A 24,874-nucleotide genomic window follows, 5' to 3' on the forward strand; every position below is an offset into this window, starting at 1 on the left:
AGTCACCGCCCTTTCACTGGGCGAGAAGAGGCCTCCACCTGGGGCTGTCTGAGCAGTGTGTGGAGCCCTGAAGCTGCATGCAAACCTTGGTGGGCTGGTGTATTTTTCTTTTCTTTTTTTGAGATGGAGTCTCACCCTGTCATCCAGGCTGGAGCGCAGTGGCACAATCATGGCTCACTGCAAACTCTACCTCCCGGGTTCAAGCAATTCTTCTGCCTCAGCCTCCAAGTAGCTGGGATGACAGGTGCGCACCACCACGCTTGGCTAATTTTCTTTTTTTTTTTGTATTTTTAGTAGAGACGGTTTCACCATATTGGCCAGGCTGGTCTTGAACTCCTGACCTTGTGAATCACCCGCCTTGGCCTCCCAAAGTGCTGGGATTATAGGCATGAGCCACTGCGCCCAGCCACCAGTGCATTTTTCTGGGGACAGATTCCATGCCTCCCACCAGAGCCTGACAGGGGTAAAGAATGAACCTTATGGGAAGGGAGGCAGGCAGGGGCCCACGAGGGCATCTAGAAATGCTGGCTGGACTGCTCCTTCCCCAGAATTTGCCTTTCTCTGTGGAGCAAGTGAAACGTGACAGTCATGTTCCAAGCACCACCTGGACTGCTTGTTGACATGCATATTCCCAGGCCCTGCCTCCGGGATTTAGATCCAGGTGTGGTGTGGGGCCCAGGGCATGGGGATGAACCCAACACGGTCTGACTCAAGGTGAGTTGGAGTCATAGTCCTGACTCCAGCGGGGCCCACTCCTCCCCCACGGCACAGGGAATGCAGTGAGGGACACCTGCCCTCATGCCATCAGAAACCCTTTTATTTTTTTGAGATGGGGTTTCACTCACGTTGCCCAGGCTGGAGTGCAGTAGCGCAATCTTGGCTCACTACAACCTCCACCTCCCGGGTTCAAGCGATTCTCCTGCCTCAGTCTCCAGAGTAGCTGGGAAACAGGCAGGCACCACCACACCCAGCTAATTTTGTATTTTTAGTAGAGATGAGGTTTCACCATGTTGGTCAGGCTGGTCTCGAACTCCTGACCTCAGGTGATCCGCCCACCTCTGCCTCCCAAAGTGCTGGGGTTACAGGCGCGAGCCACTGCGCCCGGCCCAGAAAGCCCTTTAGCTGACCAGGCTACTCCCAGCTGAGAAGCGTGGAGGGTTGAGGTCTCAGTTTCTCCTGACGTGCTCTCCCCTTTGGCCAGTGTGCCACAGGCTTCTGGAGCAGGTGGTCAGCTGTGGTGGGCTGCTCCCCGGAGCTGGGCTCCCAGAAGAACAGATCATTACCTGGTTCCAGTTTCACGGCTACCTGCAGAGGCAGAGCGTCTCTGACCTGGAGAAGCACTTCACACAGCTCACCAAGGAAGGTAAGACTGTGGTGGATGGCTGTCATAGCAGAGGAATATCCACGGAGCCCTGTCACACGCAGTTTCTCAGGTTATAATTCAGAACCACTATATCTGTCCCCGCCAACTGTTCTTTTGGGAACCCCGATTTAATGAGACTCTGCATTCAGCCGATGGGGGCTGATATTAGCTCCAGGGGAAGTCAGCTTTAAAAAGCACAGAACAGAGGTCAGAGCTGGGTAGGAGGGTGATCTTGGCTAGCCAGAGTCCCTGGAAGTGTGGGCTGTGGTTTTATTAATTTTTGGAGCGTATTTGATCCCTTGTTTTAAAAGGCCTTCCTGGAGATTCCAGGAGCTCCCTGTGAAACCAGTCCAGGCTGGGCCTTCGTGATCATCCCAGTGGGTCTGGGATTTGTTCCTCTGTGGCTACTGGCAGCAGCCAAGCAAACTTGCAGCTGTCCTGCCAAACTCCCATTCAGGGGACCCGGGCCCACCTCTTTCCTGTCTTCTAGTGACACTCATCGAGGAGCTTCACTGTGCGGGGCAGGCCAAGGCGGTCCGGAAGCTGCAGGGGAAGCGGCTGGGCCAGCTCCAGCCTCTGCCCCAGACCTTAAGAGCCTGGGCGCTGCTCCAGCTGGATGGCACTCCGAGGGTGTGCAGGGCGGCCAGCGCTCGCCTGGCGGGTGCAGTCAGGAACAGAAGCTTCCGGGAAAAGGTACGTTGTCCAGGGGAGGTGGCAGCCCCTGGCCACAGATGTGTGGGCATAGGTAAGCAGGTGTTCTCGTGGAAAAGCACAAAGAAGTGAGTGCCAGGGGCTGCAGTGGCTGTGAGCTATTTAGCTGGGATTACAGGCGCCCACCACCATACCCGGCTAATTTTTGTATTTTTAGTAGATACAGGGTTTCACCATGTTGGCCAGGCTGGTCTCAAACTCCTGACCCTGTGATCCGCCCGCCTCGGCTTCCCAAAGTGCTGGGATTACAGGCGTGAGCCACCGTGCCCAGCCCTTCTTAGTGTTTTGATAGTCATCCTTATTTACTTTCAATTAATATTCATGGCTACCTGGTAATGGGTCATTGTGTTCAGTCCATTTGAAAACCAAGAGAATGGACCTCTCTTGCCTTTTCACTCTTAGCCTGTGACTACTGTATGTTTAAGGCGCCACACCCTGAGGGGTTCAGGAAGGGTGACATCAAGGGCATAGTCTACACTGATGGTCTCACCTCCAGACTGGAGAGGAAATCTCCAGTTCCGTTGCCAATAGCCCTTCTTGGAGCCCATCCGCCTACCTTGTGGTTGTTTTTAACTCTTTATTTGGAGACTTTTGAACTTGCAAAAGTAGACAGAGCAATATAATGAAGCTACCTGCACCCATAACCCAAGCCCAACCACCATCAATCAACCCATGGCCAGTCCTGCCCCTTCCCCCCCACTCCCCTGTATCACTCTGAAGCAACCTGAGACATCCTATTTGACCTTAAATAGTTAACTATGTGTGTCAAAATGTTAAGAATTCTTTCAAAAATCACAACTCTACACCATTATCTTATCTAAAAAATTAACCATCAATTCCTTTATATCATATATGTTACGTTCACATTTCTAAGCCTCAAGCATCCTGCTTTATTTTTTGTTAAACTAGGATCTACATAAGGACACACATTGTGATTGGCTGATGGCTTTCAATTTCCACTTAATCTAAAGGTTTTTTTCTCCATTTCTTTCTCTGCTTGCAATTAATTTCATTGATCCCAGGTTGTCCTAGACTTAGACTTTGCTGCTTGCAGGAAGTTTAATGGTAGTTTAATATATTTCTCTGTCTTCTGTAGTTCCTGAAAACTAGTAGTTGGCTTCAAGGATCCACTGAAGTTAGGTGTATTTTGTTTTTTTGGGTATGGGGGTATATAAATAAGGCCTCCATGGGAAGCAGAGGCTGCAGTGAGCCGAGATTGTGCTACTGCACCCCAGCCTGGGCAACGAAGTGAGACTCTGTCTCAAAAAAAGAAAGGGCCTTCATCTTCATGTGACAGACTTTAGAGAGTAGGAAACACTGAGGTGGGGGCCAACCCAGTGACAGATCGCTTGGCCTCAGATGAGGGTGCTGAGGAAGGAGTGGGCTGCCATGACCTGGGACCCTGGGGTTAGAGGCAGTGGGCAGTGTGACATTTCCACGCTGATGTGGCCTGACAGCCTTCACCAGCGCCCTGTGTAGGAGGAGCAGCAGGACCTGATCCTACTCCCAGTCTCCCTGTCTTCCCAAAGCAGCAGACACTTTGGAGAGCCACCTGCAGATGGAAAGGTGGCCATTCTCTTTTGGCTCTGGGCCCAGGTCCCTGGAGCCAACTCTACACCTGGGCCCCTCTATCACCCCACCCGTGCAGTTGAAGCTGCAGCCACTCGACTGAGTGAGCGCAAACCCACTCCTGGGTTTCCCTTTGCAGCCGCAGACGCTGGACTCCCCTGCGGGCCGGGCACAACCCTGTGTGCTTTCTATAACAATGAAGCAAGTGCCAGCTTTGTTTTCAGCTGAGTCAAGTTAGGCCCAAAGACATGAACTGATGTGGCCATGGTCATGAGACCGAAGAGGGCAGGGTCACCGCTGTGACTGGACAGGAGGGCTGAGGGGAATAGGCAGGTTTCCCTCTGGCCCGAGGCGGCAGCCTTGCCTGTTTTCAGCTGAAGAGGGCAACGCACATGGGATGATCAGTTCTTCTGTTGTTCTGAGCTGGGCATCCGATTTCTCTGATTGAGCATTTTATAGACAGCAGTTTCAGAATGCACTTCCGGAATATTATTAGACAAAAAGAGCTTTCTTCATTGTATTAGCCCTGGGATCTGTTTCTAGGGATAAATTAAACACCACAGTATAGATCTTGTGACTGTGTACACCTGGCCCAAAGACGGACCGATCATGTCCTGAACATTGTTTAGAGAAAGATGGGTACAGTGTGCCTTACTGTCGGCACCTGGCGACTGATGGACCCAGAACCATGGACTCCACTTCTGCTTACCCCTCCATTCACAGCCTCCTTACTCTCCCCAGGCTTTGCTCTTCTACACCAACGCCCTGGCAGAAAACGATGCAAGGCTCCAGCAGGCCGCATGCCTAGCACTCAAACACCTCAAGGTGAGCCTGACGTTTCCCCATTAGTGGCTGACAGAAAAGCCTGCTTGTGGTTAGGGTTAAGGTTAGTTAACTTCAAAATGATTCCACTGGGGCCGGGCGTGGTGGCTCATGCCTGTAATCCCAGCACTTCGGGAGGCCAAGGCAGGCAGATCACCTGAGGTCAGGAGTTCAAAACCAGCCTGGCTAACGCGGCAAAACCCCATCTCTACTAATAATACACACACATACACACACACACACACACACACACACACACACACACAATTAGCTGGGCGTGGTGGCACATGCCTGTAGTCCCAGCTACTCGGGACTTGAACTCGGGAGGCGGAGGTTGCAGTGAGCCGAGATCATGCCACTGCACTTCAGCCTGGGCGACGGAGGAAGACTCCATCTCAAAAAAAAAGCTATAAAATATAGAGATAGAAAAGAAAGTTATCCATCATCCTAGAATGTAGCAGAAACAATGGCTGACATTTTGGTATGCTTCTTTTAAAAGTTTGTGGGTGTGCGTGAGCATTTAAAATTGTTGATCCAAACATAGTTTAAAAACAGTCAACAAAATAAGAACATTTTGTGTTAGACTGGCAGCACTTTAGAGTTCTTTTTTCTTTGGAGATGAAGTCTCGTTCTGTCACCCAGGCTGGAGTGCAGTGGCGCGATCTCGGCTCACTGCAAGCTCTGCCTTCTGGGTTCACACCATTCTCCTGCCTCAGCCTCCCCAGCAGCTGGGACTACAGGCACCCGCCACCACGCCCGGCTAATTTTTTTGTATTTTTAGTAGAGACGGGGTTTTACCTGTGTTAGCCAGGATGGTCTCGATCTCCTGACCTTGTGATCTGCCCGCCTCGGCCTCCCAAAGTGCTGGGATTACAGGCGTGAGCCACCGTGCCCGGCCTAGAATTCCTTATTTGTGGTGTTTTTTTGTCTTTTTTTTTTTTTTCACTTTAGAATTCTTTATGAAGGGGCTATCAAGGGTATACCTTAATTTAACCTACTCAGCCGCTTTCATAGGAAATAGCATCCAATTTTTATCATAAATCATGTCGTTATGATCATGTTTGTGCATAAAGCTTTAAAAAAACATGGAGTTCTGAATTATCTCCTTAGGCTAGACCCAATTCTAGGACTAGAGAATATGAGCATTTTTGAGACTCTTGATACAACCCACACATAGATCCCATGGATGTGAGGGGATGCCCGCTTTCCCTCAGCCTCACCTGCATTTGGAATTGCACAGATGCTAGATGAAAGATAGTTCAAACAGATTGAACTCCCATTCATTCTGGGATGGATCAATAGGAAATTCTAAGAGGAGAAGATCAGAAAACCAGTGAGGGCCAGGTGCCCAGTAGCGGGCGCTGCAGTGCATGCCGGTCCTTGGCCTGAAGGAGCAGCCCCGGGGGCATGTGCCTGAGTCGGGCGAAGTACTGGCACAGGCTGCCCTGGAGAGTAGGGTAAGGAGAGCGTGAGGGAGGCAGGAAGGTCCAAAAAGCAGCAGGTCTCCTTTTCAATTCTAACCTTTCAGCAGGCGTCCAGGAAGACGAGTTCTGCTAACAGCCTGGCTCCCTAGTAGGTGTCAGGGCTGAAGAGGCGAGACACTTCCAGAGTCTAGAGGTGCCTCTCATGAACCTGAGGCCACCTAAAAAACCTGGAAGCCTGGAGAAGAGGAAGGGGCTGAGGCCCCAGAGACCACGCTAGGACTGGCCCTGCAGGGCCACTAAGTGGACTCTGCCTGCTGTTGAGAAGGCCCCCTAAAGGATTCTTTTTCTCCTAATCTCGAACAGGGCATTGAAAGCATCGACCAGATTGCCAGCCTGTGCCAGTCTGACCTGGAGGCCGTGCGGGCAGCAGCCCGGGAAACCACACTGTCGTTTGGTAAAGTGGCACAATCTGTGCAGCGCAGCAGGGTTCCTGGGGCCCTTAGAATCTTCGAGAGGCCACACCCAGCTCTCCCAGCAGGTAGAACAGCTCTGGGGCACCCGGGATGGGCACCGTTAGCAGCCCTGGCACACAGCCGACCTCCACCCTTTGTAGCATCCTGCCAAGGCAGGCCTCCTTCATGGCTGGGGTGGCAGGGAGTGTTCGCTATCTTCTTAGATTTTTTGGGATAGAAGCCAGAGGCAAGGCAGGGTTCCGATTCAGCAGAATATCCTAGAGGTAAAAGCAAGGCCCCGAGGCCATGTGAGTCATCAGGTGGGGGCTCCCGCACATACTCCCTCCCCTGCCGCTTTGCAGAGACCACCGAGACCCACAGTCACTAAGCACTAGGGCCGCCTTGGCCCAGGAGAGTTGGAAGTGCCAAGGCAGGATCCAACCTGCTGACAGGTCCCTTTGCTATTTCAGGTGAAAAAGGACGGTTAGCTTTTGAGAAGATGGGCAAGCTCTGCTCAGAACAAAGAGAAGTCTTTTGCCAGGAGGCAGACGTTGAAATCACAATATTTTAAAAAATCCTGGCTGATGAGCACAAATCTCACGTCAGTTTTTTTGCTGCTGCCTGGCCTGGACATAGCCTGCACTCTGGGTAATGGTGCCGTGCACTCCTCCAGGAGTGTGAGCTGCCCAGACCTCTACCTGAGGCTCCGGCCACTGACCCAGCCCCAGGGCATGGGTTGATCTTTTGTACAGAAGCAGAAAAAAGCAAGGCAAAGGTACAGCATTCCAGGGGCTGCACGGCCTCAACGGAGCACTCGACTTCTGGCTGAGGGTCTGTGTGACCTTCCCCGAGATGCAGAGCCGAGCCGCACTAGGTGGCCACCTACAAAAGGGCCAAGGCCAGGCAAGTTGAGGCCCTAAATAAAAGGCTCCAAGACAAGTGTGTAGAACTCCAGGCCTCGCTGCCGGTCAGCTGCTCGGCACTTCTGCGTCCACAGGCACTGGGGTGCAGCAGGCTGGCAGGTGGCTGGCCCTGCTAATGCAAGACTGCTCAGGCTATTTCAGCAGCAGCCAGGTGTCACCTTAGTGAGCTGGGGAAGGTGGGAAGGCACAAAGCCAGGGTTTCTACAACCACACTCTCAGCCTGACCTGCAGCCAGTGTGCTGGTGGAGCTCACAGACAGCGGCTGGTGGACTGTGAACCTCACTTTCCCTATGTTCAGCAGCACAAAGGGAAGAAGCCACCACATCAGCCCAGGAGCCCTAAGCAGCACGGGCAGTAGGGCCACTCACTTTGACCATCTACACCCAAATGCAATCAATCCAGCTTCGGAAGCTACCCTAGGGTCTCGTCAATAAGCCGCTAAGAAGCCATCAACTGGCCTAAAAGTTCACTGAAGATCGCAATTGCTTTAAAGAAAGAAAATTAGTTTCCTATTTAAGTCTTAAAAAAAAAAAAAAGCAAACCATGTCCTGAGATGTCTGTGTTAATAGTGCAGAGAGAACCTAGGGTTTGAGGTTGCTGTAGCAATGGCATTGGAGAACTTTAACTTGAACATTCTCATCAATACTTCCTGTACATATTGTTTTTAACTTAGTATTTATTTGCCTTGTTCATATGTTCAATTTTCTGAAATTTCAATTAAACTATTTTAATTGGTGTTTCACCTTTTACCCAAAAGAGTAGACAGCGGTTGTCTCCCCAAATACCTGCCAGTGAGGTCACTCCTGTGGTCTTGTGGTGCACTGTGGGGACACTTGGAGGGTGGCCTCAGGCAGCAGCTCCGGTAAATGCAGTCTCTGGGCTTCTCTACATGCTCTCGAAGGCTCCAGGCATGCTTTCCCCTATATGGGCACTCTGTGGCACAGCCTTTGCCCTTTTGTCCCATCTGATTTCTGGCAAACCCTCTCTTTTTAAGCATCAGCAGTACCAGCCTAGAGCAGGGGTCCTCAACCCTCAGGCCACAGACCGGTACTGGTCTGAGGCCTGTTAGGAACTGGACTGCATGGCAGGAGGTGAGTGGCGAGCGAGCATTACCGCCTGAGCTCCACCTCCTGTTAGATCAGCTGCAGCATCAGGTTCTCATAGGAGCGTGAACCCTATTGTGAACTGCATGTGTGCGAGAGATCAGGTTGCAAGCTCCTTATGAGAATCTGATGCCTGATGATCTGAGGTGGAAGTTTCTATCCCAAAACTATCCCTCACCACCCCCAGGCCTGTGGAAAAACTGTCTTCCATGGAACCGGTTCCTGGTGCCAACAAGGTTGGGGACCGCTGCCCTAGAGCCTCCTCCCTCTTCTTGAAAGCTTAGATGCCCTTTTTTATACCTGAAACGGTGGAAGCCACACTGACATCTGCAGCCCCAGGCCCCTGTGGTTCCACATGACCACAGCCTGTCCTCTTCCCAGTCTCATGAGCCTGGGTGTGCAGCCAGCTTTGAAACAGTCGAGGAACCTTCGAGGGTACCAGGAAACTCTTTGTACTATTTTGGCAACATTTTGCAAGTCCAAAATTACTTCAAAACAAAAAGTCAAAAAAATTACTTTGGGGGGAATTTACATTGTTTAATTTTGTACACAAATGAAAAACTATACTAATTGTTTATCTTATTTCTAAGTCAATTCTATATCAAATGGACTTTACGTACTGAGATGCGGTAACCATCGTTTCTTACAGGTAACTGGGTAAGGGATACGGTTTTGAGATTACAACTCACTCAAAACACTGTTCTTCAAACAACACTGATAAGTTATCCGAGGGCCCTGCACAGGCAGAGCATCGATTTGGGAAGGAAATGGGCTGAGGCCTAAGGTGTTCAATAAGCTCACAGTCAAGGAAAGCGCTCCAGCCTGAGGATGCTGGCAATACAGGGATGCTGAGGTTAATTCTTAGAAGTGGAAAACTCTAACCCCAGCTGATTGACAACATCTGTTTCACATCAGCAGGGATGGAAAGAAACAGGAGTTACTCACCCTGCTTTAGCTCTATTAAGCAAAGAAAAAAAAATGGGAAGCACCCCAAATTCATGTTCTTTAGAAAAAAATTTTATTGTTGCAGCTAAAATGCAAACCCATCATGAATATGGCAAGTTGGAAAACTGTACAGTCTGACAGTTCTGTGAGGTCACAGAAGACCCTGAGACACGCCGCCCCCCCCCCCTCCCCGCCCACCTGGTCATGCAGCCACGTATCCACACACACCTGAAAAGGTATTATACCAAAACACCTTGCTTTTTTTGTTTGTTTTTATTTTTGTAAAAATGGTTTATTCCACGGCCATTGTAAAAAATAATGACCTGATGAGTAAATATTGGCTTAAGGCATATAGCAGAGCAGCTCGCTACCTCTCTAACATACATGTAACAAGGTGGAGAGCCAGCTGCTCTCCAAGGATAGGAGGTTAAACCAGTACGTCCATTTTGAAATGCTACTATATATACACACCCAAACTACTACATACATATACAGGACTTAAAAACAACAAGCCCAGCTCAGAATGCTTACAGCCTGGCACCTAAGCCTTATCCACACCTCACCACAGCTCTGCGGGGTGACACCTCGAATGTTCCCACCACAGAATTTCTCTGTACTGGCTTCTACCACGAGAAAGGCAAAATGTGAAAATGCTGGCAAGAGAGTAGCTCGGGAGCTACAGCTGCCGTGTTTTTCTTGTTAAAAAGCCACTTAATGTGGAGGTCTTCAGTTCCCTTTGCAGGAAGAGTCGTGAGCACCATCAGGCCCCACAGGATTCGAGGGTGGGGCAGACGCGCCTCTCTCGGCAAGGTGAACCGGGACGGAGACGGCGGCAGGCTGCCTAAAGGACCGTCACCCAGGCTGTTTCAAGAAGTGTGGTTTCCAGCAGTTGCCTCTCTTCCAAATCAGTACTCTGCTTAAGAAGAGTACTGACTTGGAATGACGGAGGCTGATCCCAAAGGTGGGGGGTGGGGGGTGTCCCTGCTTGCCTAAATCATGTCCAGAGCGTGAGGTGTGAATATGGCTTCCCATACCCTTGGAATGTCTGAGTTACAGTGAAACCCTGCTGTACCAGGACAGGCCGGGCCTCACCAGGAAGTCACTAGAGTGTCATGCCAGGAATTAGGCAAATGCCTATTCCTGGAAAACTGTACCCTATTGCTGAGCGACAATGACTTCAGCAACAGGCTTAGGAACCACAGCCATGTAATGATCAGGTCATGCACAGGCAGGTTGGACTTGGACATGGGGCACATTAGTAAGCAGAGATCAAAGTTTCTCATTTCAAGCACATATTTTTCATCAGGACACAAGAAGACCTTACATGCATTCTAATACACACGGGGGAGCAGTGATTGAGAACTAGATCTAGCAGATAACAGGGCGGAGAATAAGCGGGACAAAGTAATCTCACATCATGTTTCTTATTAAATACCCACGTGTTCATTATATATTATAGCATTGTTCTATCTTCTCACGTTACCCACAATATCACTAAATAACGACTGCTTACAACCGTCCTCCTTCCCAGTACTGGTCTGACGCAGCAGGCCCATGGCAAAGTCTTCCATTCCCAGTACTACCTGAGGATTTATTATTGTACTTTTTGATAAAGCCCTTGATGCAAGGCTGACATCAAAAAATTTAATACATTATTGGTTCAAGAAAATGCTAGTGCACTATGGATGCCTTTGGGGAAAAATTTGTTTAAATAAATATGGAGTGGAGAGTTGCTCCCTGCAGATTCAAGGGGGGCTGTTGGTGTGCCACCTGCCTGGGATGCTCCAGGAGGGAGCCCTGGGTGGGGCGAGCCCCAAGACAGGTGCAGGCCCCTTCCCTCTGCGCCACCAGCATGGTACTCTCTTTCACTCTCCTCAAAAAATGGCTTGTGGATTTGGTACTCAAAGTGGAAGGGGCAAAAAGTAAAAGGATGAGGGGTGAGACACACATCCGGGGAAGATGGGTTTTAGTGCAGAACCAACGTCCGTCCGGGGCCCGGCTCTCTACGCGGTCCGGCGGCCCTTACCTACCACGGCATGCCTGCTAGTCGGGCGTGGGCTCTGCGGGCAGAGGCGGACAGTGGGTGGAGGTGGAGTGGAGGAGGGTCAGGCTATGTGTTGCTGTTGAACAGGAACTGGAATGAAACCAAACAGTTCAGATGAGCCCAGACCCGCACCCGCAGAGCTGTCGCCTCATGCATGACCCCGGCCACACCCCCCGGCAACTTCAACCTCCAAGGGAGCAAAGGGGGTTTTGGTTTTATTTTTTACAGTAGCCCCCTCTCCCCAAAAATCACCCCCAAGGAAAAAATTGTCTGCATTTTGCAAAACCATCTGATGTACTCAGATGGCCACCTGGAAAGAGGTAAAATATTTAAAACGATGAAAAAGTCTTAGAGGTCATTTCCATGGCCAGAGCTCTGAGGCTAGTCCTCTCTCTTCTCCTTACTTAACAGCAACACACGTCTAACGTGTGGATTTCTGCTGAAATGGCACTTCTCCCAATGAGGTGGAGCCCACTCCTCTGAATCAACAGCGGGTTGACATGCCGATGGCCACCCTGTGGTGACTTCTGACCCCCAGGCAGAGGCCTCGAGGACACCCATTTATGGGGATGGGGTGATGAGGGCTGGTACATGAGCAAGATGGCTGTCACAGGAGGGAGCAATGGAGAAAGGACAATGGAAACCCAGTGGGGACACCCTGAGCAGAAGCAGAGGCAAGTTCTGTTTTTCTAGACGGCCTTTTGTTGCTGTTCTTCTTACAATGGGAAAGCTCAAAGACCCTGTCCTGGCTCAGTGTGCACACAGCTGAGGGGGGCTTGAGCGCAATAGCGTCCTAACCCTCTTCTCCAAGGGAGTTTACATTCGTAAAAGTTTGGGATTCCTTCCCTGGGAAATCAAATATAAATTATATAGCTGATTACATCACCTAAGGGTATGAGAAAGTTTCGTAAGTGCCTACTTTGTTTTTTTTTTTTTCCAGAAATAACAAAAAGCTGCTTTTTATAAAGGTTAAAAACAACAATGTGTTGTAATTCTATTTTTTTTCCAAAAACAGAGGAATAAAAAAAAAAAAGAGAGAGAAACAGATGTATTTGGCATTTTCTCTACTTACTCCTGAATAGGTTAAGGCCCTGAGATTAGACTCTTATATTCTTGGGACCAGAGGGCTCCTTAAAACCCCAGTGCATCGATCCTTAACTCTCTTGTTAGCCCTTCCACAGTTCCAGACTTTAAAAACCTTTGATCTGTTTCTTCTGAGACTGGCTCAGATGCGCCACAGAACTGAATCCTACCATCAGGCTAGCGGCCAGTGCTCTCTGCACACGAGCATCTCGCCAGCGCGTCTGTCAGTGGAAACATACCCTGTAGCAGAGGTACGCGCCAGCCGTGAGGACCGTAGCCACGCACATGTTGACCAGGAAGGGCTTCCAGTGACTCAGTGCATGGTCCTCGTCCTTCTCAGGCAGCGACGGCTCCCCTTTGGCTGGGGAGGCAGCCTGGGCACCTCGAAGACTTCCCCCCACGACCCGACTTCTAACTTCAGTGTCTTGACTCATGCTGAGGAATCAGAGGGGCAGAGATGGGTTACTCACTTTGGAGAAAATGAATGGCAAGGATGCTGCTATTGTGGCAGGAATTCTAGGAAAAAACAAGCCACGTGTAGACAGAGTTGGATGATGTTAACCTTCCAGCAAGCCAGCCCCCTTTGCTTGGAGGGAGGGCCAGGCCAGGGCCCACATCAGCCTGAAGTCCACTTGTTACCCCCTCCCCCAGGTACTTCAGATAGCACCCACACCCAGGGTAGGGTTCACAAGGTGCCTAGGCGACTGGTCACTGTGAGGATTTATCTGGCTGGAGGACCCACTGGTGTACACACTATTGTATGATTTGCCTTCTCATGTACTGCAATTGTAATGTCTGGCCACATCAGTACACCCAGATCTCATTCTTTAAGAGCTACAAAATATCCCAACACTGGGAGAGAACATAATTGATCAGGTCCCTGGTTATATCATTGGCCTATCTCTAATTTTTCACTACTACAAACAATGCTACAACAAACACAACTACCTATACACATCTTTACACGCTTGTTTTGAGAGTCGCTGCAGGGTAAATTTCTCCATGTATACAACTGCTGGGTCAAGTATGCACACGTCTTAAAACTTCCCTCCAGAAAGCAGGTAGCAAGGGCACAGCCGGCAGTCATCTCCAGCTGGAACTAACACCTGCTCATTCTGCAAACTTTCCATGCATGGCCACCTACTGCAAGCAGCCTTCCCTGACCACCTCAGCGGACACCTCTATCACATCACTGTCCATGGGCTCCCACCAAAATATGCTTTGGGTCTGCCTTTTTCCCAGCAAGATGATCTAGAACACAGACCAAGGGACATGTTCTAGTTAACTCAGTACACCACACATATCAATAGGTACTCAATAATGGTTGTTAACCTGCAAGGAAGTAAAACGGGATTTAATCAAGACCACATAAAAAAGGTTACATTCCCCAAAGGACCACTGTGGGGACTGAGGGCATATGGTCAAGCCTGGACATCACATTTCAGGACTGTCTGGAAACCTGGGGGGAGGGCGCTGTTGTCGAGGGGGGGGGCAGAAAAACCCTACTTGGTGGCTCCGAGCCCGTCATTCCAACAAGCACCACAAGGTGGCACTAGAAGCCCACAGAAGTGGCTCATGTCCTGCGGCCACCCTGTGCCCAATACCGGACCTCCCACAGCCAGGAGTGGAGTGGCTGTGGTCCACGCGCCCTGTTCCCCAAGGATGCGGAAGCACTGCTTGCCAAGAGGAAGCTGCGTCCACAGGGTTTCAGTACCAGCGTGTGTTTCTAGAACAGGTCATTTCCCCTCACCCCAACAAGCTGGGACCCAATCATATTACCTTTCCATGCTGTAGGGTGCGGCATTTAAGGGGCTTCCTTTTTCTTCCTTGATGGGGCAGTCTTTATCCTCCTGGGTCTCATCCTTCACCCACTGGTGATTTGGGAAGAACTCCCTGCATTTCCCATTGTGTGGCTCCAGGATTCGTTTGGGTGGCCGGGGAGGTGGGGGGATGTGCTCGGGTGGGGGCTCCAGGTCCTCGTGGGAAAGCTCCTTCCACTGATCCTTGAAAGAGCAGCAAGAGGAAGTCCTATTAGTGTTCACTTTGGCTGGTTTGTCAGGAAATCCCTTTGCGTGAGCAGAGGTGACAGCTTGGTGAGGGGCTCTTGGCCTCTCAGGGCTGCAGCCATGTACTTGGAAGATGAAATCTTTTGAAAATAAAGTCTCATCTTCCTATCAATGCTCTCTATGTGAGCACTTCAAAGGCACAAAGTGCAACATGGTGAACATTTTGACAACTTTCTGGCTATTTTAAACATGAAGGGTAGCTATTTCCCCTGACACCAGATGGTGTTTGAACTTTTACAACTGACAGCCTCCTTCAAAGACAAAAAAGTTAAAATGGTCACACCTGGATTCAAACAAAGGCAATGCTGACCTGCACGGAAGAGTCCCCCATGATGAATTTGGCACCTTCGATCACAGCCAGGTAGGAGAAGCGCAGCTGGTCTGCTGTCTGGATCAGCCCCATCCGAAACTTCCTCATTTCTAACAGCACTTTCTTGATATCAACGGAAGAAGGGTCTTTCCTCTTGTCCATCTGAAAGCCAGAGAGGAGATGTAAGTCAGCCAGGTCCAATTCTCAAGGGCAACGTTAATAACACGGTTAGATGTCTGTCCCCTCCCAATCTCATGCTGAAATGTGATCCCGTGTTGGAGGTAGGGCTGGGTAGGAGGTGTCTGGGTCAGGGGGACAGGTCCCTCATGAAAGGCTTGGTGCCCTCCCTGAGGCAATGCATTCACAAGAGATCTGGTTGTTAAGAGTCTGGGACCTCCCCCATCTCTTGCTCCTGCTCCCCTTCACCTTCCACCATGACTGGAAGCTCCCTGAGGCCTCCCCAGGAGCCGAGCAGATGCTGGTGCCATGCTTGTACAGCCTGCAGAACCGGGAGCCACTTAAACCTCTTTTCTTTATAAATTACTGAGTCTCAGGTATGCCTTTATTAGTAACGCAAACACAGACTAACACTGTGAGTCTCTGTATTTTGGAAGAGAAGTGCTTCAGTTTCTACTTAGGAAAAAACATCACAGCAGAGCAGGTGGAGGAGCTCCCCGGGGTGCCCGCAAGGGCCTCCTTACCAGCAAGAGGCAGGTATCAGCCAGACAGAAGGTTCCAGACCTGCCGATGCCTGCACTGCAGTGCACCACAATGGGCCCGTGCTCCGGGCTGAGTGACCCCGACTCTCGGACTTTGAAAAGAAAGTTCAAGAATGAGGCTGGCGATTCAGGGACTCCAAAGTCGGGCCATGTGGTATAGTGGAAATGTAAGATCTCTCGAGTTTCTTGGGTCTGAAAGAGAAAAATACTCATGATGATTCTAAAAGAATCATCTGTACAGAAATCACTAATTGCAAGTACACACAGAGTCACCTTCCACTCATCTACCTCTAAGAGGAACATTAATTCTCAGACTTTCTCCCAGGGTCCACACACCCAGTCAACAAATACCACGCCCTGGGGCCAGGCCCTGGGCTTGACACTGAACCTGCAGGGTGTGTCTGCTTAGACTTCATGTCGCTTCGGATTGAGGAGTCCCCTCACCTCTTTTCTCCCTATCACTTCCACTGTCTACATGGTTACAACTGGTTTCTCTTTGTCTCACGAATCACAATGATGCTGGGCAGCCACCCACAAAATCTTGTCATAAAGCCCGGCAAGGCCTCCCGTGAAAAAGTGAACAAGGAACAGCAGGTGAGGGAGGCACTGGCTCTGGGCAACTTTCAGACGGGGCTTCAAGATGATCTGGAGGTTTCAGAGGACTGTCACTTTAGAGAAAAAAGTAACAGACTTGGTCTCCAAAGGCTGGTGACTCCAAGGTGTGGCTTAACACCCAGCTGAAGAGGTGGTCAATGCGAATGGCACCAGCCCATGAACCGAGTGTGTCCTGCGTGCTGGTGCTGTGCTCTCCCACCAGTGCTCCAGGCAGGCACTCCCATCCATTTTCCGACGAGGAGGTGGACGTTTGGAGGCAGAGAGTCCATGCTCAGAGCCTGCTGCAGACACTTTTGAAAGGTGGACCCCAGCCCTTGTGTCCCAGAATGTCTCTTCCCCTGGCTGGGTCTGCCCCAGAACAGAAGCAATAGCCTGGGGGTCTGTTTCCAGCTCTGCTCCTTCCTTGAGGCTTCTGGCGGCTGTGATCAAAAGGCAGCCCTCGCTGGGGGGAGTACGCAACATCTTCAATGACCTAAGAGCTCCTAGTAAATGGGAACCAGCCACTTGGTAAGCAAGGCCCTGAGAAGGAAAGGGCTCTGGAAGTGAAAGTCTCCTAACATGGGCCCAGGAAGACAGCCACAGACAGGAACCATACCAGCCTGGAGGGTTTCCCTGTGGCCCAGTGCCAGGGCCACCTAGAGAGCAGCTGATGGCAGAAAGATTCAGGCCAGAGATCTGCTCACGATGCCTTCCTTCACTTGACGAATGTCCACACTATGCCAACCATGTGCCAGTTACTGTGCCAGGGAGGCGGGGGCAAAGACACCACCTCACCCTCACAGAGCTCATGGCATAGTTACTAGGACCTCCCCCGACTCTGCTGGGATGAAAATAATACATATTTAACCCTGCCTCAGCCATTAAATACACTAGTAAATAATATTCAGTGTTTATTAAATATTAAATACAGTATCTTGCACAGAACAAGGAGAAATTTGTGTATGTTAGGATAATTCCAAGAATACACTAGGCAATTCCATCATTCTTTCCTCTCTAGAAAATGGTATCCATATAACCTTAATGACATTAAAGAAGAAGAAATACCTCTTCTATTTGGGGGGTGGGGGCAGGTGGAGAAGAAAAGGACTTAAAATGTATTTTTTAAAAATTATTATTATTATTTTGAGACACAGTCTCACTCTGTTGCCCAGGCTGGAATGCAGTGGCATGATCTTAGCTCAATGCAAACTCCGCCTCCTGGGTTCAAGCAATTCTCTGCCTCAGCCTCCACCACGCCTGGGATTACAGGTGCCTGCCACCTGTAATAGCTGGGAGTAGCTGGGATTACAGGTGCCCACCATCACGCCCGGCTAATTTTTTTTTTTTTTTTTTTTTGAGATGGAGTCTTGCTCTGTCGCCCAGGCTGGAGTGCAGTGGCGCAATCTCGGCTCACTGCAAGCTCCTCCTCCTGAGTTCACGCCATTCTCCTGCCTTAGCCTCTCCGAGTAGCTGGGACTACAGGCGCCCGCCACTACGCCCGGCTAATTTTTTTGTATTTTTAGTAGAGACGGGGTTTCACCGTGGTCTCGATCTCCTGACCTCGTGATCCGCCCGCCTCGGCCTCCCAAAGTGCTGGAATTACAGGTGTTAGCCACTGTGCCCGGCCGTTAAAATGTATTTTAAAACTGAGTAAGAAGCAAGCATGCCAAACGCAAGTTTTCTTTTAATCCTTGAAGGTTTGGGTTACTGCCCACTGACACCCTCCCTCACACCTGCTCACCTCTTTCACAAGGAATTCATTCCAGCCTTGTGCTAGAACAGACAGCCATGGCTGAGAAAGCCTTTTAAAAACAAAGTCTGTTGGAGCAAACAGATCCTAACATCAAAACCTCTGAGCTGGCTGTATTCACTCTGCCAAACAAAAAGCGCACAGCTCTTCTGCTCTGTTGAAATTCAGTTTCCCTCAACATGCAAAGAGTTTCCCAGAAGTCACTCTTAATGTCAGGCTTGCAAATGCTAAAAAGCATTCTTTTAAAAGGCTACTGCATAAATCCTCTAGCACATTCCAACACATTGCCCATGTTACTCCTGAGAATCTTCCAGAAAGCACCTCCATCCACCGTACTCGGAGCCCCTCTGCCCCATCAGGGCTATAGCAGGGCTGGTGACTCCGGTGCGGTCACCACCAGAGGGCAGAAAGCACTCGCAGCAGCTGCACTGCTACCATCCTCAGGAGCCAGGCAGCCCGAACCCCTTCCCTACGTCCTGGTAACCTGTGCTACATTCTAGATCTTACTTCTACTATTTTTTTTATTTATTTGTTTTTGAGACAGGGTCTTGCTCTGTCACCCAGGCTGGAGTGCAGTGGTGCAAGCATAGCTCACTGCAGCCTTGAACTCCTGGGTACCAGCAATCCTCCTGCCTCAGCCTCCTAAGTAGCTGGACTATAGGGGAGCACCACGATGTCTGGCTAATTGTTTTTGCTTTTTTGTAGAGACGGGGGTCTCGCTATGTTGCCCAAGCTGGTCTTGAACTCCTGGCCTCGAGTGATCCTCCTGGCCTCAGCCTCCCCAAGTGCTGGGATTCAAGACGTGAGCCACCGCACCTGGCTTACATCAACTATGAAATGAATGGCAGGAGCCATGATGATTAAAAAGTAGTACTTGAGAAGGGGAGGCATGGGGTCACCCAGAAGCAGATCCCTCCCCTCCCACAGCCCTGGAGCCCCACTCCACATGGTCTCCCTACGGCTCCACCTTCCCTTCAGATAAAGCCCGTGCTACACACCCACGGTACCTGCTAACCCTTCCCATATAGGACCTCCCAGAACTCTCGCAAAACCCGAGTTTGACAGAAGAGGAAACAGACACTGTGACGAGCTGGTAAGGTGGAGCCAGGATTCGACCCCAGTTAGGTTCTAGAGGTTGGTGGCTGGCCACTCTTCATTGGTGCCCCCAGGTGCTGCCGCGCACTCCCTCCACTGTTCCCCAGAATGACATGAACACCCCCAAGTTACGGATCCAGGAGAATTATTCCGAAGCCCCAGGAGCAGAGCGTTCAGCAGCAGTGCTGCTTGCCACAATGCCTTGCCATGTTCCAAGATCAACTTTTACCAAGCAAGTAGCTGGTGTTATAAACTCTTCCCACAACAAATAAACCCAAGACCTGGCCCAGAAAACTTTCACTAGCTATGAAACTGGAGTGAGCCCCTAGACCCCTTCTTCCCTCTCTTCAGACTCAAAAGACTGAGGACCACAAAGAAGGCAGCATGCTTCACTGGGACTTGCAGGCTGCCGCTCCAGTCCCTCTGCAGCTGCACAAGCAGGAACTAGTCTTTTGGGTAAGAAACTCTCCTTTCCCTAAGAACCAGTGTTAACTGTTGTTAAAGGTCAGAGAGAGCACTGTGGCCTCCACCCTCCCCCTGGGCACTTGGTAGGTACACAAGTAAGCTCCGCTCACCACAGTGCCAAAACCACATCTTGCTGGGGGTACACAAAAGCCAGAAACACTGGCATTTGGTAATATCACCCAAGGGATAAAGGAAGAGGCATCTGAACCAGTAGCCGCCTGAAGTGCTGAAGTGTGTGCCATACTCACTGTAAGGTTTTCCAATTCTAGCTGTCGCACTGTATAATATGACTTGATATCTTCAGAGATCAATGTTAATTTCAAATTTGTGTCTTCAAAGATCATCTCTTTTTCTTCTTTTTGTGGCCAGTACTGTGCGCATTTTAACTGGGGGAAAAAATAACAGTGAATTATTGTGAGCAATATGACAGTTTTTCTATGGCAGGAGGCTTGGAGCACATCCCACAAGCTTCATGATAACCCAAAGGCCTGGGGGTTTCTGAACATGGAAGCCATGGTCAGCACAGATGCCTGCCTCATGGGGAGATGCGGGTGGGGGCACGAAGCTGCTGACCGGGGCAGGTTGTGCAGACAGGGCTCAGACTTCCAAACCCATCAGCTCCCCGGTCAAACACGGCAACAGGGTCCTGCAGGGCTCTGACGCTTTCTCACCGTCTACAAAGTGAAGCCAGATTGAACAAAAGGCTTTGAAACTCCTCTATGTAGCCATTTCAAACATTACCCAGAACCTGATCAGGCTGCTGGCATAGAATGTAGGTGCCTTACCCTGCACAGAAAACTCACAGGCAATTAAAAATAAAACTGGGAGAGACAGCAGGTGAGGCCCTTTGGAGAGGCTGAACAGTTGTCACCAAATGCAGACTCCCTTTCGGAGAAGGCTTGGAGACGGGCTCCCCAGGGCTTGCCCTTTCATTCTGGTTTGGTTCAGTTCATTCAGAAAAATACTTTTGATGTTCTATTTTGATAATCTCAGACACTATCGGATGTTCTCGATTTAAATGTAGCTCATTAAATTTTTCTTTAAAACAAGCAAATTTATGAAAATTTGGTTTCATTTAGGGTCTAAGACAAAAACTGACTCGAATTTAGTGACATTTTACTTGAACTAAGTTTCTGCCTCAGTTACGCAAATGTTTCTGCTCATGGATAACTGTTGTGGACAAAAATGGCAGGTCAGCAGGGGCAGAGCTACCGGGTCAGCCTGACCATGTGCCTGGACAGAGGGAAGCTCAAAGCCCTTACGATTTTCAGCAAAAGAAATGTCAGCGTGTGTCAACAGCTCTTTGGCAAATGACACTTGCAGTTCACGTGCACTGACCCACTCAATACCTCCTCTGGGGAAAGGATGGTGTGGGTGAAGGGAACCACTTCAGGGCCAGCTGTCTGTCAGGAGACATTGCTGTGCCCAGCAGTGACAAGGTGGACTATGAGGGAGGGCTGAGGGGGAAATGCTACGGACATGCAGCAGGAATTCAGAAGAGGGAAATGTTTCAGGTCAGCCAAGGTTACAGGAAAGAGAGATCAGAGAAAGCTCTGAGCAAGAGGCAGGTTTTGAAGGATGACTAGGATTTCCTAGGCAGTGACTGCAAATAAGAGGCTGAAAAGAGCAGCGGGAGAAGGGGCCAGCAGAGGCCCAGATCACAGCCGACTGGCAGCAGGCCCAGGGACCTGTGGCATCATCTGGGGGCAGTGAGGAGCCAGGAAGCACGTGAGGAGGGTGAATATAGAACCACAAATGCCTATTGGTCCTGCTCTACTGAAGCTGGAAGCTGCCCAAAAGACAAAACCAAAGCAAAATGTGGGAGAAACAAATTAAGAAACACCAGGTTGTGATGCCAGCATCACACAAACTTCACAGTGCCAGACCAGAAGCCAACAGAGCTTTCTCAAGAGTCTGGACACAGGCCTGTCTGAAGTCTTAGCCAGTTTCATCCATGTCACCTTCCTGGATCAATGATGAGTTGCCAAAAGTGAACTCTTGAATGGGGAAAATCTGTCACCATTGAAGCAATTCTGCCACTCAGCATGGAGGCGCTAATTACATGGCAAGACCCCCACTTAGCCAAAGTGGGTGTGGCAGCTAAAAGCAAGAACTTAGAAGAATTCTGAAAAGATGAATTAAATCCCACACTTCTAACAACTAGATCTTATAATGCCTCAAGACCCCAGAAACAAGAGACTGATCTGACAGAGTGAGCAGACAGAGAAGGAAGCAAAGAACAGAAATGCAGGAGGAAGAGGCCACTGTTCCTCATCTCATAAGCAGGGCAGAGAGTCTTAAATCTCACCTCCAGACAGCAAGCACTCACTTTCAAAACCAAACCTAATGCCTAATAACCCTCTGTAATCTGGGTAAAGACAGACTTTGGAACTGTACCAGTGAGGAATTCTGTCATATAACTGTCAATCACCCAATATTTATTTTTAAGGACTCTCAGGTGTCTACAGCAACAAGCTATGCTCTGTCATTGCCAATAGAAATTTTTGTTTTAAACACACAAAATTTTTAAAAGGCACAAGATCACATTTCCAGTTACCCTATTACATCGATATATACGGCCATGAAAAGTAGATGGATTTTTATTAGAACATAGTCCTTCACCAGGCCTCAAATTGAGTCCTATCTTGGGTTGGCACCAGAGGAACATGGCGGTGCCAACATGCTGGCATCTCTCGTAGTTGCTGTTTCCACCATGAAGGCAGATATTAAAGAATCCTTGGGGCCTTCCCAAACAAGTGGGCAGGTGGTGTTTAGAAAACCTATGAAAGACATCTACAGTAACCCTGTGACAGGTTATTTGGTTTCGCCAAAAATTATTAAAACAGAGAACTAAGTAATTCTTAACACAGAGAACTAAGTATGAGAGAAAAATGAAATTATACGGACCCTGTGATACAAAATGCAGTGTCTTGTGCATGAAAGCACCTGAAAGCAAACGGCAGCTTTAGTGAGGATTTCAGGAGGGAGATACAGGTGAGATTCTGCAACGGCCAATTAAACTCACCTTGCTTACTTCCCCCTTCTAAACAACAATCCCAACCCTTACGCCATGGTGCAGCCTACACTGACGTGTCTAAAGTCAATCCTTAAACAGAACCAGTGAGAACTCTAGCCATCTGGATGACCCCAGTCTAACACACACAATCATCTTCTGCATAACTGGTTTCCAGGAAGCCCAGGGTCCCCAAAGATAACAGGCATGTTTGCCAAAAATAAGAGGGAGCATCCTACACTATTTGGTGAAGGAAGGAAATCAGAAGACAAGTATGCATTAAATGAAAACTCCCCAAAAGCTGGTTTTACCACAAGCTGTGTGGATCATTTATAATTAGATTAGCTGAGCAAATAAGATACTGTAACTTCTCATGATTTTTCCCAGCCAGCCCTCTGGGAGGGATAATGCTGATACAGAATTGAAAATGTTTATCCCAAAGAAACTTTAACAATCTCAAACCATACATTGCTTTTCATGCCAATCTGCATGTCCAAGTAATCCTCAAGTGGAATGGGATACTTAACAAAGGAAAGCAGGGACTGCTGGCACAGTTATCACAGTAAACTACAGCAAAGCCAACCAGCCATGTTTTCGATGCCACCACAGTAACCCAAAGGGAAAGGTTGTCACAGTGGATCTGTGGACCATTTGTGGTCAGTCTTGAGTGGGAAACAATGAAGCACAGGGCCTGGTGAGGCTGGAACACATAACTACTGCACTGGACACTGCTCAAACACATAACTACAGCGCTGGACACCTCTCCTTGCTGTAATATGACTACAACTGCTAAAGCAAACCTTGCGCTCACAACAAAGAGGTTTTACCAAACACTTAGCAACAAAGAAATAAAAAGCAAATGCTACTATATCTGGTAATTTCTGAATAAATGTCTTGATTTAAAATTCCCAACCTTCAATACCATCTAGAGCAGTGGTTCTCAACCGGGGGCAATTTGGCCTACCAGGGCACATTGGACGAAGTCTGGAGTCTAGACAGAAACACATCTGACTGCCACATCTGGGGAGGGGGTGCTACTGGCATCTGGTGGGTAGAGGCCAGAGATGCTGCTAAACATCCTACAATGCCCAGCACAGCCACTCCCCGCCTGGATCCCTAGCAGAGAACGATCCAGCCCAAATGTCAATAGTGCTGAGGGTCAGAGGCCTGCAGATGGAGCTATGCTGAAGGCTTCCACAGGCTGCCAGGCTTCCCCTTCCCTCGAAGACAGTGTGTGCTGTGAGAACCTGATGCTTTCTTTACTCAAAATTGCTGACGAGTGGTGAAGGGTGGGGGTTTTCTTCACATTTGTAACTTCACATTTTACTAATCAAGCTACTAAGGAGGGAAGAAAAAATTTAAAAACCACCTTTCACTGAAAAAGTTATTTTCTAAGACAAGATATATTAGGCGAGCTCTCTATCTGTTACTGTTGGGCAAATAAATACTTTCATTTTTTAAAAAAGTAGGCAAGGGCAAAAAAAACCCCTCAAAAACCCCAACCCCAAAACAAAACAAAACAAACCCCTATGATTTTAAACATGTGCTGTCCTAAGAGGAAGACTTTCTGCGAGTAACTAAAGCCGTTTCTTTGTGTGTGGTGGAGGCAGAGGCTTTGTGGTTAATGCTTCAAGTTTTCACTGCTGAAGTTTCCTTTGATGTGTTCCTTCTTAACACTTGGATTTTTTACACTCTAGGGCCGTGACCGTGCTTTTTTTGGAAAGGTGGCCTCTCTGGAGCCCTCACGTTCTTCTGTGGCCGGAGGCAACCAGGACAGCCGTGAGAGCCGTGTCCTAGCTGGGCCTGGACCTGGCAAGGCCCAGGGACACCCAGTTCCCTGCTCCTGGGCCACACGCTCCTACTGGTCTCTACGATCCTCAGCCCGTCTCCTCCTGGACACTGCAGCAGGGCTGGCAGTGTTGAGGAGCAGCGAGGGCAGGGAGGCCGAGGAGCCTGTGGCCCTGCTGAACGCTGGCCTGTGCCTGCATAGGCAGATGGTCTACACAGGACGGTCTACAGAGACAGTCTACACAGGACAGTCTATATAATACGGTCTACAGAGACAGTCTACACGGACAGTATACACAATACGGTCTACAGAGACAGTCTACACGGACAGTATACACAGGACAGTCTACACAGACAGTCTACAGAGGAGACCAGCTGCCCAGAAATCGGCTATTCTCAGCTATTCCAACAGAGTGAAGAGGACAGGGGAGAGTACAGGCAGTTGGGGAGCTGGAGGCAGCCATCCAGGGGTGCCTGCAAGTGGGATGGGCGTGGGCACTGGGACTCCTCGGCCCAGAGAACATGGTAAGAAACTAAAAACAGAAAAGTTTGTCCTGGCTAAAGTTCCAAGAGTGGTGAGAGGTCTGTGTCCAGGGGCCTAGGGCCAGACCTGCAGGGTTCCGTAAGCCACACCA

At 49.5% G+C, this 24,874-nt stretch overlaps 2 protein-coding genes across 4 annotated transcripts in view; one reads left to right on the top strand and one right to left on the bottom strand.

Moving 5' to 3' along the window:
- The window catches only part of RIPOR3 (RIPOR family member 3), a 104,851-nt gene extending 96,831 nt beyond the window's left edge, over positions 1-8,020 (top strand). Inside the window, exons 18-22 of the mRNA XM_055266785.2 lie at positions 1,202-1,363; positions 1,854-2,056; positions 4,385-4,468; positions 6,253-6,343; positions 6,812-8,020. Coding sequence (XP_055122760.2) covers positions 1,202-1,363; positions 1,854-2,056; positions 4,385-4,468; positions 6,253-6,343; positions 6,812-6,912 — 641 coding nt within the window. The 3' untranslated portion in view covers positions 6,913-8,020. The remainder of the gene's footprint in view (positions 1-1,201; positions 1,364-1,853; positions 2,057-4,384; positions 4,469-6,252; positions 6,344-6,811) is intronic.
- Positions 8,021-9,362: 1,342 nt separating this feature from the next.
- Positions 9,363-24,874, bottom strand: part of PTPN1 (protein tyrosine phosphatase non-receptor type 1) — a 73,244-nt gene continuing 57,732 nt past the window's right edge. For all 3 annotated transcript variants that reach the window (XM_063633403.1, XM_055266786.2, XM_055266787.2), the window contains 6 exons: positions 19,687-19,824; positions 15,517-15,726; positions 14,816-14,977; positions 14,219-14,442; positions 12,679-12,874; positions 9,363-11,446 (listed from right to left, as the gene is read on the bottom strand). In XM_063633403.1, the coding sequence (XP_063489473.1) occupies positions 11,423-11,446; positions 12,679-12,874; positions 14,219-14,442; positions 14,816-14,977; positions 15,517-15,726; positions 19,687-19,824 (954 nt within the window). In that variant the 3' untranslated portion in view covers positions 9,363-11,422. The remainder of the gene's footprint in view (positions 11,447-12,678; positions 12,875-14,218; positions 14,443-14,815; positions 14,978-15,516; positions 15,727-19,686; positions 19,825-24,874) is intronic.

This window comes from Symphalangus syndactylus, chromosome 24 (assembly GCF_028878055.3).
Source record: "Symphalangus syndactylus isolate Jambi chromosome 24, NHGRI_mSymSyn1-v2.1_pri, whole genome shotgun sequence".
Taxonomy (NCBI): domain Eukaryota; kingdom Metazoa; phylum Chordata; class Mammalia; order Primates; family Hylobatidae; genus Symphalangus; species Symphalangus syndactylus.